This window comes from Micromesistius poutassou (assembly GCF_964030765.1).
Source record: "Micromesistius poutassou genome assembly, chromosome: 22".
Lineage (NCBI taxonomy): Eukaryota > Metazoa > Chordata > Actinopteri > Gadiformes > Gadidae > Micromesistius > Micromesistius poutassou.
Genome location: NC_140292.1, coordinates 1,196,363 through 1,211,771, shown reverse-complemented (window position 1 = coordinate 1,211,771; position 15,409 = coordinate 1,196,363). Strand labels below are relative to the sequence as shown.

At 55.2% G+C, this 15,409-nt stretch overlaps 1 protein-coding gene across 1 annotated transcript in view; it reads left to right on the top strand.

The window, feature by feature from the left end:
- Positions 1-15,409, top strand: part of lrp6 (low density lipoprotein receptor-related protein 6) — a gene marked incomplete at its 3' end in the record, with an annotated part of 42,883 nt that overhangs the window by 18,762 nt on the left and 8,712 nt on the right. The window contains exons 5-13 of the mRNA XM_084486323.1: positions 1,482-1,613; positions 3,642-4,038; positions 5,004-5,175; positions 9,819-10,035; positions 11,256-11,545; positions 13,387-13,613; positions 13,957-14,141; positions 14,862-14,886; positions 15,118-15,172. Coding sequence (XP_084342449.1) covers positions 1,482-1,613; positions 3,642-4,038; positions 5,004-5,175; positions 9,819-10,035; positions 11,256-11,545; positions 13,387-13,613; positions 13,957-14,141; positions 14,862-14,886; positions 15,118-15,172 — 1,700 coding nt within the window. The remainder of the gene's footprint in view (positions 1-1,481; positions 1,614-3,641; positions 4,039-5,003; positions 5,176-9,818; positions 10,036-11,255; positions 11,546-13,386; positions 13,614-13,956; positions 14,142-14,861; positions 14,887-15,117; positions 15,173-15,409) is intronic.

Below are 15,409 nucleotides of genomic sequence, written 5' to 3'. Positions count from 1 at the left end.
GGATAGCCCGCAGTGGGCAGACATATGACAGCGAGAAAAAACAAACTACAAAATACATGGCACACCACTGAGAATGGCACAGGGAGCCAGTGGAACCAGCTGGCTGAACCAGTTACCCTCTGACACCGGCAATTTTCCGCCTGTGCACACATTTCAGTCAGTGGGGCAGCATGACTAAATGTCTCAACCAAGCATGAATAAGTGTGTGTGTGTGTGTGTGTTTGTGTGTGTGCATTCACTTGTTTTCATGAGGTGTCGTAGTGCCTTTGGGCAAGACCTCATAGCTTCAGGCTCTGTTTGTGCGTGAATGCATGTAAATGAATATAATGCATTGTGAGTAAGGACAGGATTGTCCAGCCGTTAGGGTGTTTCAACTCCAGGAGGCAAGGTTCTGGGTTTGAATCCCAAAGTCTGCAGTCTGCCTGACCCCTACCTGCTCCTAAATGCCCTCTTATCATATCTGTTTGTAGCGTAATAACTAGGGATGCACCGAAATTTTGGCCACTGAAAATTTTCGGCCCAAAAGCGCATTTTCGGCTTTCGGCCGAAACACTTTTATCACCGAAACAACACGGCCGAAACAGGAAATTGTGATGACGCAAACAAAAACCGCGGCCAGCACACGCTTGTCTGGATAAGCGCCTCTGCGCCAACATGTCTGCGGTGTGGGCATATTTCCATATATCTGAAAAAGACCCACAGATCAGCTACAACCTTGTTTTCATCCAAACGAGCCGTCTTTAGCGACGGCTCGCTATGAGACAGCTTCTATGAGCTGTCGGCAATCAGCCGCAAGTTTAGGGACCGTCTGCAAAGTGCCGACAGCTTCTATGAGATGTCGGCTATCATCCGCGAGCTTAGGGACCGTCTGCAAAGTGCAAAACGGAAAAAGGTGTTGTTGTTTTTTCAGTGCTAAATAAATATTTTTATTAGGGATGCACCGAAATTTCGGCCACCGAAAATTTCCGGCCGAAACACTTTTATCACCGAAACAACACGGCCGAAACAGGAAATTGTGATGATGCAAACAAAAACTGCGGCCAGCACACGCTTGTCTGGATAAGCGCCTCTGCGCCAACATGTCTGCGGTGTGGGCATATTTCCATATATCCGCAAAGTGCTGACAGCTTCTATGAGATGTCGGCTATCATCCGCGAGCTCAGGGACCGTCTGCAAAGTGCAAAACGGAAAAAGGTGTTGTTTTTTCAGTGCTAAATAAATATTTTTATACTTTTAATAATTGTAATTGATTTATTCTTTGAATTGCAATGCCTTGATTTTAGTGAGGTTAGTACACAGGCATAGCTATAAATGCAATGGTAGGCCTACTAATAATTGGCATAATAATTTAATCGGTTTTCGGTTTCGGCCAAGAATTTTCATTTCGGTGCATCCCTAGTAATAACCAGTAATGGGGTTCGTAGCTAGATCAGTGGTCTCTAATCCCATGCATTACCCCTGGGTCCCCCCCCCCCCTGCAGTGCCCACTCCCTGCTCGCTGAAGAACGGAGGCTGCTCCCACCTGTGTCTCCTGTCCCCGGCCACGCCCTTCTACCGCTGTGCCTGTCCCACCGGGGTCCAGCTGCTGGAGGACCGCAAGACCTGCCGCGACGGTACCGAGATCACACCGTCGCACTCGCTCGCTCACTCTCACTCTCTCGCTCAACTCACTCACTCACTCGCTATACGCACTCGCTCAACTCACTCACTCACTCTACTGACTCTCTCTCACTCTCATGCTCCCGCTAACTCACTAGCTCACTCACTCTCTCACTCTCTCACCTACTCCTTGATGGAGGCCAATGCAACGGCAGCACCCCCCAGGCCGTCTTGAATCCATACTAGTTGAGAACCAAGCAAAGTTCTGGGTTCGAATCCCAAGGCGTCCTTGATGGGTTTAAGCAGGGCAGGGTTAAGACTCCCCCCAACCCGCTCTTCCACTCGAGCGGGCTGTGATGTGTTTAAGACCCCTCTCCGTGCACACGTTTAGTGAGGTTCTCCGGGTCGCTCGGCCGCCCGTGTGGTCGGATCCCCCTCGGCCCGCCTGAATGCAGAGAGCGCCGCATGCAGGCATTCAGAGCCGCCCCCCCCCGCTCTGTTACCGCAAGGCGGTCGCAGCAGCTGAAGGTGCTGCAGGCTGACCTGACCGGTCGCCATAGCAACTACAACATAACCATTTGAATGGGGGGGGGTGGGGGCTTGCGTAACCAGCCCCTCCTCCTTTCTAACCCCATCGCCACTCTTTTATTTACATTTTTTTGGTTCAGTCCCCCCAGTCAAATCTGTGTGTGTGTGTGTGTGTGTGTGTGTGTGTGTGTGTGTGTGTGTGTGTGTGTGTGTGTGTGTGTGTGTGTGTGTGTGTGTGTGTGTGTGTGTGTGTGTGTGTGTGTGTGTGTGTTACCAATCACATGACCCTTTGGACAATAGCCTCCTTTCAATGGCTGGTTTTAACTCTTTCAGGATGGCTGGTGGAGGTTTTTTTCCTTTTTCTTTTTGTTTGGTCGTTTTACATTTACAATTTTACTCAAACCCCCCCACCCCCTACCGGCCCTCCCATCCTGGCCGTACTTCTGCCATCACTCCTCGGAGCGAAGGCTACTGCTGGCGAGAGGCACGGCCCATCCCAGAGTCTGGTCCCCAGGGGCCTCACAGTTCGGCTATTGTCGGGTATACCCCCTTCACTGCTCCCATCCCTTAAACCCCCAAAGGCCTCCACCTCCACCACCACCACCACCACCCTCCTCCTCCTCCCGTTCCCACCCACTGGGGGTACAATGCGAGGAGGGGAGTTGAAAGCGCCGCCTAAGTTGCTAATTTGTCCGCGCCTTTGTGCGCCGTCACCATGCGACCTCCGCACGCACGCAATTAGGATTTCTGGAGAAAGACGCTGGGTGGGTGGGTGGGTGGGTGGGTGTGGGAGAGGCGGGGGGGGTGGGTGGGTTAGTTGCAGCACTTAAGTGAACGTGGTGCACAGCACAGGCGCTTACTTTGAGGCTGCTCCACCTAAATGTTAACAACGACAATAAGGGCGTAGCTGTTGTCAGTTGGTAAGCTTACGTTTTCAATCTCAACGTTCGGCCTTCCTAGTTTCACAAATATAGTGGATTTCACGTTTATATTCTTTCCCAACCCCCTTATATACTTGCACAGACACTAGAGCCCTTCTGATATTAGGGAGTACAAGATCACAGATATTGGCCGTTCTTCTTTATCCTATATATATATATCGTGCTATCCTGGGGGTAGAGCATCTCCTTGGGATTGGCTGCGCTCAATGCTTCAGGCGACAGCAACATCGCCTTAAAACCCAGAGCTAAAGGAACCAATGGCCTGTATGGGGAGGAGCTAATGACCTGTAGGGGGAGGAGCTACCCACCTTCACACAGAACATGTTGTAACACTGTTAGTGTTGGGCGTGTGGTGCTCTGGTTAGAGGATTTATGAAGAGGTGATCACATTAATAAATTTCAAAAAATGTCATATTTCGCAAACACATATGCTGATACGGATATATCTGTGATAGGCTAATATCAGCCGATAAATCGGCCAACCCATCTATGGGTCAGGCTCTAACAGACACCCCCCACCCACTCTCCCCCCTCTCTCTCTCCCCCCCCCTCTCCTCCCCCCTCCCACCGCAGGCCCCACCCAGGTGCTGCTGCTGGCGCGGCGCACGGACCTGCGGCGCATCTCCCTGGACACGCCCGACTTCACGGACATCATCCTGCAGGCGGACGACATCCGGCACGCCATCGCCATCGACTACGACCCGGTGGACGGCCACATCTACTGGACGGACGACGAGGTGAAGGCCATCCGGCGGGCGGCGCTGGACGGCAGCGACGCCGAGTTGGTGGTCACCTCCCAGGTCAACCACCCCGACGGCATCGCCGTGGACTGGATCGCCCGCAACCTGTACTGGACGGACACGGGCACGGACCGCATCGAGGTCACGCGGCTCAACGGCACCATGCGGAAGATCCTCATCTCGGAGGACCTCGACGAGCCGCGCGCCATCGTGCTGGACCCCGTCGCGGGGTGAGTGGCTTGGCGGGGGGGGGGGGGGGTAGAGGGGTAGAGGAGGGGTAGAGGGGCGACTAACCCCAGCTCAGGAGGTAGAGCAGGGGTCGGCTGGTAACCGGAAGGTTGCTGGTGCGATCCCCGCCGCCTCCTAACTGTGGAGTGTCGAGGTGTCTCTGAGCCAGGCACCTCTCGCCCTGACTGCTCCCGACCAGCCGGCCGTCGCCCTGTGTGGGCGACTCCGCCGTCGGGGTGTGTGTGAATGTGCGAATGAATGGATGTTGTTGAGAAGTTGGAAGTTGTTTGCGGCCGTCACAAAAAGTAACTATGTTGTAATGTTTTTCATTGCTTTGTTTCTCACGGAACCAGATTCAAATCTGAAGTTTATCTCCGTAGACTACTTTATTTTTACGTGGAAAATCCGCCCTTCACATCTGCTCTGCATTCCAATTCAAGGGGGTCCGTTTAGTTTTGTTTTAGTGGAAATAGCGTGCCGTCCCGTAATAAAACGGAGCGCTCCCTCATGCGTTTAAAAGCGTTAGTACTCACCAATCACTGATTGAAGCGTCTATGAATCATCGTCGCTTTTCATATAAATATTTATTTCTTTTGGCGGGCATGTGGCTCAGGAGGTAAGAGCGGGTTGGCTGGTAACCAGAAGGTTGCTGGTTCGATCCCCGGCTCCTCCATAGAGGAGCCGGGGAGTGAACCAGAAGGTTGCTGGTTCGATCCCCGGCTCCTCATAGCCGTGGAGTTGTCGAGGTGTCCCCTGAGCGAGGGCCCCTCACCCGGCCTGCTCCCGACGAGCCGGCCGTCGCCCTGCGTGGCTGACTCCGCCGTCGGTGTGTGAACGTGTGCATGACTGGGGTGAGCGTGAGGCGATATTGTCAACCAGCTTCGAGTGGCCACCGGTGAGAGGAAGTGCGGCACGAATGCAGCCCGTCTCCCACGTCTGAACCGCCCTGCCGCTCCTCTCTCCGTAGGTACATGTACTGGACGGACTGGGGCGAGGTGCCCAAGATCGAGCGTGCGGACCTGGACGGCACGGAGCGGCTGGTGATGGCCAACACCTCCCTGGGCTGGCCCAACGGCCTGGCCCTGGACTACCACGAGCGCAAGATCTACTGGGGCGACGCCAAGACGGATAAAATCGAGGTAGCCATCGCCTCCCATGAGTTATTTTTGATATTTCCATCGCTCTGGGGTTTTAAAGTTTTCTTTTTTCCCAGCAAACCCTGGGTGTTCCCACAGAGGGCCATTATCAGGTGTTTCACAATGGGTGTGCTTTCGAAATTGACGGCTTTTTGGAGGGTGCCCAGTCCAAGACCTCACAGTGTGTGTGTGTGTGTGTGTGTGTGTGTGTGTGTGTGTGTGTGTGTGTGTGTGTGTGTGTGTGTGTGTGTGTGTGTGTGTGTGTGTGTGTGTGTGTGTGTGTGTGTGTGTGTCGGCGGCCAGGAATAGCAGCCAAGGACACGGCTGGAGCTCTGAACCCACCCGTGGTCTCCCCGTGGTGGGGGAGCGGGCCACCGATGTAGCCCCATAAAGCCAAAAAGCACCAGGGTCTTTGTGGCTGGTTCGGTACCAGTCTGTCGTTCTCTTGTTACGGCCATGGGGGCAAAGTATGAGGTTTCCTGACGGTATAGTATTTTTGGAAAAACCGAAAAAAGAAGACATCAACCGAATAAAACAAATACAAAGGGTGCTTTTTAAGGCAGGCTTCTAGCGTGTAGGGTATAAATACCCTGTTTTGAGTCTTTCCTGCGTTTGTTTTGGAGCGGCTCGTCCATAAGGCTGTTATGAAACCGAAATAACCAAAGTAAGATGTTCCTTTTGGTTTGGTACTGAAGCGTCACTTCTTGGGAGGTCTTTTCGCAAGCCACGGCCGGTGTCCTGCCGCCAAGCGCATTCTACCGCTGTCACCAATAGAATCGTCCCATTGTTTCCACATGTCTGACCCCTGTAGACCCATAACCAAACAATGAACTCCGATAAAATCGACACACTATGTTTAATGGTCTTGACATGACTACGACGACGGCCGTCGACGCGTTTCCAATACGGCCGGTGGTACGTTAGTGTTAATAAACTGCTCCAAAATAAAGAATACACATTTTGCCCGGGGCTTTCTACGCACTATGTACACTAGGGTGTGTAGTAGTCTGAAGTCTGAAGTATGAGCTTGTGTCGCCCCCGTTCCCCTTCCTCGTCGCCTTGACACTTGCTCGTCAAAACGGCGTCCCTCTCCCTCTCCTCCCTCTCTCTACCCATCCATCCATCCAGTCAGTCAGTCATCCATCCATCCAGGGGGGCCCCCCCCGGTTCCCCCCGCATCGCATCAGAGTGGTGAAACCCACATCATCTGCTGCCCCCCCCCCCCCCCCCCCCACCAACCCCACATCAAAGCCACCCACTGCCTAGCAACAGGCTGAATAAACATCGGCACTTTAAGGTGTTGACAGTTTCGGCCGGTACCAAAGATGGGGGGCGATCGCGGGGGGGGGGTTAGGCTACCGGTGTTTAGCATGTAGGGCCCAGAGAGCCACACGGGGCCATGGTGGAAGTTTTCGTTTCCCTTTTCCTGCTTCGGAGCCACACCAGTTCTCCTCAGAGCCCCCCTCTTCGCCGGCCTCTCTCTCTCTCTCTCTCTCTCTCTCTCTCTCTCTCTCTCTCCCCCCCCCTTTTTCTTGCTTTCCCCACCCCAAAAGCGTCCGTTTTTGTTTTATTTGTAATTTTTTCAAAGTGGACCGACTCAAGAGTCCTGCCTGGACGTGGATGTGGTCGGCGTTTTTCATGCATGTCGTCACGCACACGCACAAACACACACGCAAACACACACACACACACACGCGCGAACACACACACACACACACTACAAAACACACACACACACACACTACAAAACACACACTACAAAACACACACACACACAAACTATGCTCATCGCGTGCAAGCACACTGTTGCCTCCAAGGTACAGGGTGTGTGTGGGGGGGGGGTAATGGACCCAGGGTTCGGTGCCAGGGGCTTCGTTCTGCGTTTGGCTGTTCTTTCTTTTTTCTCTATTCTTTTTTCTCCGTATTCGTTTTTTTTTTTTTTTCTTTCTTTCTTCATTTTATCGCAAAGAACCGGGTTTCTGCGGCTCAATCCCACATCTGGTTCCGATTGCGGCGTCCACTCCAGCTGTGGTCTCCTCTGTTTAGAATAGCCCCAGAATCCGCGCCAGACCGCTCCGTGGTTCCAACTGCCAAACCCGCAGAGACCTCGACGGCCGAGGCCATCTCGGCGAGGGTGGAAACTATTTTTTTTGTGTGTGTGTGTGTGCGTGCGTGCGTGCGTGTGTGTGTGTGTGTGTGTGAGACAGAGAGATAGCTTGGGGCCCCTCTCCCCGCCGTAGTACACACATTGTTGTTCCGTCGTGTCGACAGAGTAAATGGACTTAATCGACGGGCGAACATTTCAAACTTTTTTGCTGTCAGGGCTGCGGATCACCTCTTCTTTTTTCTTTCTTTCTTCTTCGCCTTTTCTCACTCCCAGCGTGATTTAACTACTTGAGCGGGATGGGACCCTATGAGCTTGGTGGGGGGGGGTTAACCGTGGACAACCCATCATGCACTGCGGCGGGACCCTATTCTCCCGAAGTCTTCTCTGGGGTCAGGGCTTGTCCGGGGGTGGACAGCATCATCACGCGCTTATTCCACCCACCCCCTCCCCCTCCTCCTCCTCCTCGCCGGGCCCGGGCCGGGCTCTCGGCTCCGCGTCCACCAACCCCTGGTTCCATCGGCGGGCCTGGCCCCCAGTGTGAACCTCTGTTTTATAACCATAGGGCCAGGCTTTGGGGCCAATGACGCATCACATTCCCCGCTGGTTACAGAGGTGATAGTCAGGGATTACTCACCAGCGGTCGGTTGGCCGTCCCAACATCTGGCCGGGACAAGGTGATCAAAACCTCAACGCACCACAGCCAGCCTCCAGTGGATCGCCAGCCTCTCGCCCTGCTGTGTGTGTGTGTGTGTGTGTGTGTGTGTGTGTGTGTGTGTGTGTGTGTGTGTGTGTGTGTGTGTGTGTGTGTGTGTGTGTGTGTGTGTGTGTGTGTGATGCCTAACCCTTAACAACCAACCCCAGCCAACGGGCCGGCAGACAGTTTTCCCCGCTACAGACACCCTCTGCATGCGTAAATCCTCCCGTGGTAAACAGCCCCCCCCTCCACCGCCACACATCCCCCACTTTCTTCTTCTCCTCCTCTTTAACTCCTCCCCCCCCCCTCTTTGAAAAGGAGTAAGATGTCAAAGTTGGTCCGTGTGCAGCTGAGGGAAAATGTGGCGGCCATATGCTCCCTGCTTTGTTTGTTTGCGCCGGCTGTTGACTCTAATTAGCGGGCCCTCGGATGTGCTGCCAGGGGGGCCCCTGCACAGGGCCGTGGCCCCGCGCTCTGGCCCCTGGGCCCCCCGAACTCCAGGACAGCCTCATGCTCGCTTCCGCCGCACGTGGAAACGAGATCCGGTCCGACCTCACCTCACCCCGTGGATGAGGGGTGGGGGGGGGCGGTGGTGGTGTGTGTGAGGGAGAGTGGGTAGTGGGTGGGTGAGTGAGGAGGGGTGGGTGAGAGTGGGTGAGGGAGGGGGGGTGGGTTGGTTGGTGGGTGAGTGAGGGAGGGGGGGTTGGGTGAGGGAGAATGGAAAGGTGAGGGTGGTTCTGTATCTTTCGATCTTTCTGTATAATTGACTTCAGTCTACGTATGGATGAGACGCTTTAAGCTCCTGACGGGAAAACAAGAACCAGGCTTCTCTGGCGGTTCCAAATGCCGAGCGGGATGGGGGGGGGGGTGGGGTTAGAGGTGGGGCGGGGGTGCATGCCTCCAGACGTCAGAGAAACCGAGGCAGCAGGAGTATTGTTTTTGTGTGTGTGTGTGTGTGTGTGTGTGTGTGTGTGTGTGTGTGTGTGTGTGTGTGTGTGTGTGTGTGTGTGTGTGTGTGTGTGTGTGTGTGTGTGTGTGTGTGTGTGTGTGTGTGTGTGTGTGTGTGTGTGTGGAACGCCCGGAGCAGTGCTTCAGTGTGCCACGCTGGCTTTGAAGTCAATGGGGATGCTGAGGCCTCCTTGATGGTAAAGCCCTGGAATCGATTCCCGTAAGAGACCTGCCCGACGGAATCACTCGCGCTAGAGGCTGTCTTTTGAGTGTGGGGGTTACGTACCCCTTAAGCTCCTCTTGCTGTTTTTCTCCAGATTCGGTTTGGGTCTCGCTTGGGTCAGCGTTTGCGTTATTATCTTTTAAAATGTTCAAAGTTTTAACGTTAAACATTACGATTTGGTTCGCTACTTCCGAAAGAAAAGCGCTTTTTTTCCCCAGAGTGCTGGTTTCCGATTGGCTGCACACCCTTGCTCACGCGAGTTCTGTGGTTCCGACGGCCAACGACAACGCCCCTCCCTCCTGCTCCTTTGGAACCCAATGCGTTCTCGACCTCCTTTCTATATTATATTTATTCTTTCTCTTCACGTGGCGTTTTTTGAATGGCGTGTGAACTTTAAGGGGTTGACCTTACCTTGAAGTTCAAGCTTTGAGCCGTGGTTTTAGCAAAAGAAAGTATGATGGGCGCTGTTCCCTCAGTCTGTTTCAATGTCATCCTAACTCTGTCTCTCGCTCTCTCTGTCTCTCTCTTTCTCGCTCTCTCTCGCTGTCTCTCTGTCCCTCTCTCTCTATCTGACTCTCTCTTTCTCTCTCCATCTTCATCTCTCTCTCTCTCTCTCTCTCTCTCTCTCTCTCTCTCTCTCTCTCTCTCTCTCTGTCCCTCTCTCTCTCTCTCAGATGATGAACATGGACGGGTCGGGCCGGCGGGAGCTGGTGGAGGACAAGCTGCCGCACATCTTCGGCTTCACGTTGCTAGGCGACTACATCTACTGGACGGACTGGCAGCGCCGCAGCATCGAGCGCGTGCACAAGCGCACGGCGGAGCGCGAGGTCATCATCGACCAGCTGCCCGACCTCATGGGCCTCAAGGCCGCCTACGTGCACGAGGCGCACGGTGAGTTCTGCCGCGGCGCGGTCACGGTCACGTCCTCTGGGATGGACTTGATCCGGCTTTCGATCGGCTCTTGTGTGGTTCGACTGGTCCGAATGGGGCGGCAGTGGCTCAGGAGGTAGAGCCGGGTCGGCTGGTAACCAGAAGGTTGCTGGTTTCGATCCCCGGCTCCTCCTAGCGGAGTGTCGAGGTGTCCCCGAGCGAGACGCCTCACCCACGACGGGCTGGATGTCGCCGTGCACGGTTGACGCCGCCGCCGTCGGTGTGTGACTGTGTGAACGAACGGTTGTAGGTCGCTTTTGGTAAAAGAAGCGTCCGCTAAATCCCTTAAATGTAAATGTAAATACGAATGTATCACCCCGCCTCAAAGATATTAGAGTTGCAGATTCCTGTAACTTGGTCGTTCCCGGGCAAAAATGACTGGGGGTTTTGGGAAGGCGGGGTGGGGGGGGGGGGGCGGCTTTGAGGGGGCTCAGCCTTTTTCAGGGGGAGCTTAAGCCCCCGCTGGCCACCACCCCCCCCCACCCCGGCCGCCGCTGGCCCGGCCTAACCCTGTCTTAGTCTGGAGCCTTGTGTCTTCTGGTCGGTTTACTAATAACAAACACACCCGTTTGGTTCTCTTGGATCTCTGATCAGGGCAGAGTCCGCTCAGCCAGAGGCCTTTCTAGATCTCTGAACCCGTTCAAATTAAGGGATTTCACCAAAAAAAAATTTAAACGGTGTTCCGAGCCGAGGTTAATGCCGGTGAGCAGTGTTGCCAGATTTGGGCAGGGCATCTGGCCCAATCTGGCAACGCTGGTTGCAACAGGCCCCAACCCTCCTATCAGTTTTTTTTGTGTTGTTTTTTTGTTTACATCAAAGTCATTCTGTTTTCTTCTACTCTTCTTCACCCCCTTCCCTCCACCACCACCACCTTCTCTCCCCAACCAACACCCCCTTCCCCCCACACCCTCACCACCACCCTCTCCCCCACCACCACCTCCCCCGTTCCCCCCCACCCCCTCACCACCACCACCTCCCCCTTCCCCCCCACACCCTCACCACCACCCTCTCCCCAACCACCACCTCCCCCTTCCCCCCCACCCCCTCACCACCACCCTCTCCACCACCACCACCACCACCTTCTCTCCCCAACCACCTCCCCCTTCCCCCCCTACACCCTCACCACCACCCTCTCCCCCACCACCACCACCACCTCCCCCTTTCCCCCCCCCACCACACAGGCACCAACGCGTGCGCGGAGGCCAACGCGGGCTGCAGCCACCTGTGTCTGTTCACGCCGCGCGGGCCGCAGTGCGCCTGCCCCATCGGCCTGGAGCTGGTCAGCGACATGAGCACGTGCATCGTGCCCGAGGCCTTCCTGCTCTTCTCGCGCCACACGGACATCCGCCGCATCTCCCTGGAGACCAACAACAACAACGTGGCCATCCCGCTGACCGGCGTGAAGGAGGCCTCGGCGCTGGACTTTGACGTCACCGACAACCGCATCTACTGGACCGACATCACGCTGAAGGTGAGTCGGCGGGGGGGGGGCGAAGGGTGGGAGGGAGTAGGGGAGGCGAAATTACGAATCCTACTATCCTACTGTTCTGATTGGTCCGTCACACACGTCACCCCTATCTTTGAGTCTACTGTCTATGGATTCGACTACCGCGCTTTTACTGGCTTGAGGTTAGCTGCTATGTTTAGGGTTTAGGGTTAGGGGTTAGAGCTCTTTTGTGACGCTCTCGAATGCTCACAGCGAGGGTACCGTAGAGTTCTAAAGCGTCCGGTTGAGTTGCATGCACCCCGGCCAATCGCAGACCGGGTAGGGCAGGTCTTGGCGTGGCCATAGTAGGATTTGTAAATATGCGTGGGGGGGGGGGAGGAGTGAGGGACTAGGGGTGGGAGTGAGTGAGTGAGTGAGGGTGGTGGGTGGGGTTGCGCTGAGTGGCCAAGGGAGAGTGGGTGGTGGATGTTTGAGGGAGAGTTGATGAGTGAAAAATAAGGTGTGTGTGTGTCTGTGCGCGCGTGTGTCGGTGTGTGAGGTGATGCCCGTGCGTGTGTGTGTGTGTGCGCGTGAACAAGACAGGGGAGGGAGAGGTTTATCCGGGGCTCCTCTCGGCTGTCTGGCTCGCCGCCCAAAAAGTAGTCTGAGTAATGGGCTCCCGCGGGACACCCTGCTCGGAATAAGTGACGGCTGAAACCCCTCCCCTCCCTCCTCCTCCCAACCCCCCCCCGCCCCCCACCCCCCCCCATCTCCCTATGCTCGCGTCCCCCCAGGCTTCCGATGCGTCCCCCCCCAGTTCTGTTGTCTTTAGCTGAGGGAGATAATTATTTCTTAACATGGCGTCTATTTATAGGCCAGCTGAATGTAAATGCAGCCGTATCCTGCGGTGGTCTTGCGGTTGTTATTATCTGGGTTTGGGGGGGGGGGGGGGGGGGGGGGGCGGGGTGAGGGGGTTATGTTATGTTTTGTTTTGCCCCCTCAAGGTGATTTCTCAGCTAATGAGCCAGAGCCAGGTTCTGGTTTGTTTTGGGGCCGTTTAGGGAGGGAGGGAGAGGGAGAGAGGGAGGGAGAGAGGACTGATCAGTGGGGAGGTGGACTGGTGCATACCGCCTGGTGGTTTTGTGTTTTTAAGGGGTTTATTTCTTTTATGCCGAATCCAGCAGCCTAATGAGAAGCGGGGTGAATTACATGATAACAGCCTCCAGCTAGTTCTGCTATATCATTCATCGTAGTCAAACTGTGCATTTATTTTGAATCTCAGCCCACGCAAATTCTTCTGCTGCGACGGGGGCCGGAGGGGAGAACAATATGCAATCTGGAAAGAATTTTTGAGAAACGGTTTCAGTTCTGTGTCATTCTTTCGAACTGCTGTAACACTGCACAGCGGGAGCCATATTGAACTGGACTTTAAGCCCATGACTGCATCAAATATGGTGACGTTTTGGATGAGCTGGTCATGGTTATGTCCACTTATTCCTAGTCTTCCTCCTCCTCCTCCTCCTCCTCCTCCATTGCTCAAGCAGTCAGCCACGCTTGTTGCCTATTGGCTGGCGCCCTCGTTGGCACAAAATGGCGGAACGTCGGTAGAAAGCCGTAGCATTCTTGAGCGATGCCTTCCTGGACGTCTCTCAGGGGGAATTGGGTTCACCTGTTGTGTGTCAATCGTCCGGGGGCCTCAGTGATTAACGGGCGGGGCCGCGTTCCTTCAACCGCTCATTATCAGCTGAGTTTAACGAGGGTGGAATGTTGTCGTTGTTTGTTTGTTGCCGCGGATTATGACCCGGGTGTTCGACTCCTAGCCAACCCGATGTTCTCTCTCTCTCTCTCTCTCTCTCTTTCTCTCTCTCCCCCCCCCACCCCTGCAGACCATCAGCCGGGCGTTCATGAACGGCAGTGCCCTGGAGCACGTGGTGGAGTTTGGCCTGGACTACCCCGAGGGCATGGCCGTGGACTGGCTGGGCAAGAACCTGTACTGGGCCGACACGGGCACCAACCGCATCGAGGTGGCCAAGCTGGACGGCCAGCACAGGCAGGTGCTGGTGTGGAAGGACCTGGACAGCCCCCGCGCCCTGGCCTTGGACCCGGCCGAAGGGTGAGAGAGAGAGAGAGAGAGAGAGAGAGTCATGCCCCGTTTCCACCGAGCGGTGCGGCTCATAGCGACATAGCTCGGTTACACTAAATCGTTGTCGTGTTTCCACCACCGACACTCCCCTTGGTGGGGAGGGGGTTTAGCCCAATGGCAATAGCCGCGGCGGCTACGTAAGCATCATGACATCAGAGCCTGTCATATACGTGTCATATACACGTGTCATGTCACTTATACGTACCGGAGAAGCGCCTGTCTCCTCCAAACCGAACCGTGTCGTGGCGAGACAACACCCCAACGTCGATACTTTGGTTGTTGATGTTTCGTCGTGTTTCCCCGTCCTCTACAGGTTCATGTACTGGACGGAGTGGGGCGGCAAGCCTAAGATCGACCGCGCGGCGATGGACGGCACGGGGCGGCTCACGCTGGTGCCCGACGTGGGCCGCGCCAACGGGCTGACCATCGACTACGCTGAGCGGCGCCTCTACTGGACGGACCTGGACACCACGCTCATAGAGTCCTCCAACATGCTCGGTGAGTCACGCTGAACGTTTTTTTTTCGGAACGTGGTTGCGGAAATTTGACGATGGATTGTAATTTGGTAGTAAACGTTATTGAGAGTGAGAAAGAGGAAGAAATGGGTACGATAATTGGCACGCGTTTCTAACGATCTTTGGAAAAAAAAAAACGTGTCCGAAAAAGGTTTCCGAAAAATTGGAATCATCGGACGTTTTTAACTGCTGTTGGTAAACACAAACAAGAATCGGACTCTTGACAAAAAAAAGGCCAGGCGTTATTTGGTGTGAACATGACATCAAAACAATAAAAACGGTTAATAAATCGGTTTCGGGCCGAATTCCGGAAAAAACGCTGTGTTTACTCGCGTTCGTTCACGAGGGGGCGGGCGGGTTGGGAGGGGGGGGGGGGGGGGGGGGCTCACGTTCTCCGCGGCGGCTGAACTCTGCGAGACGCGGCAGAGTATTTCTGTCCGCTCGCTCCCTGACGCCGGGATCAGATGACGGGCGCGGAGTATGTTCTCAATTAGTTTTACGGTGCCTGGTCGGCGTCTATATTTATATTTAGGGGAGTAGAGTGTGGTGATGGGGGGGGGGGGGGGGGTAGTGTACAAGGGGAGGGAGAGCGAGGGAGAGGGAGAGGCAGGCACCGGGAGACTTCAAAAGGTTATTTAATGGGCGCTCGCGCTTGAAACAAAAAGAGTCTCTGCGCCGCGGAACCTTGGATGTCGCGTTCCAGAACACTCCCCCCGGCGTCGGGGAATGTAAACCAGCCCCCTCGGAGTACCCCTCGGAGAGAAACAAATTGTGTAGGGGGGGGGGGGGACGAAGTGATGGAGCAGATTAATCCAGCGCATGCGCCGCGTTGGTCCGCCACACCGCCGCGGGCGTGGGCGGAGAACAGGAGGACGATGTTCCAGAGCGGGGGGACGGCTGACTCTACCGTGGAACGGTTTCCCTGGATCCTGTGTTTTCCTCGATCCTCCTCTGCTCAGGTCGCGTCTTCCTGCGGCGCTCTTCATGTGCGCTCGCGATGCGTTAAGGGCTATGGTACCTGCTGTCCGACCGCCCGGCGACGTGAAAGTTTGGTAGTAGCCGGTGGGGAAGAGTCCGGGTTTGATCCCGACCTCCGCAACCGTCCACGATCCGGCAACCGAAAAAACCTAACCTCTCACTAAAGACCTGCGTCTGTAGTCGCATCGGCAATCGCTTTCCTCTGTCTCCAACAACGACAACTTCTAATCCAAAAAAACAATTCCGCCTTCCCCCCCCCCTCCTCCCTTCCCC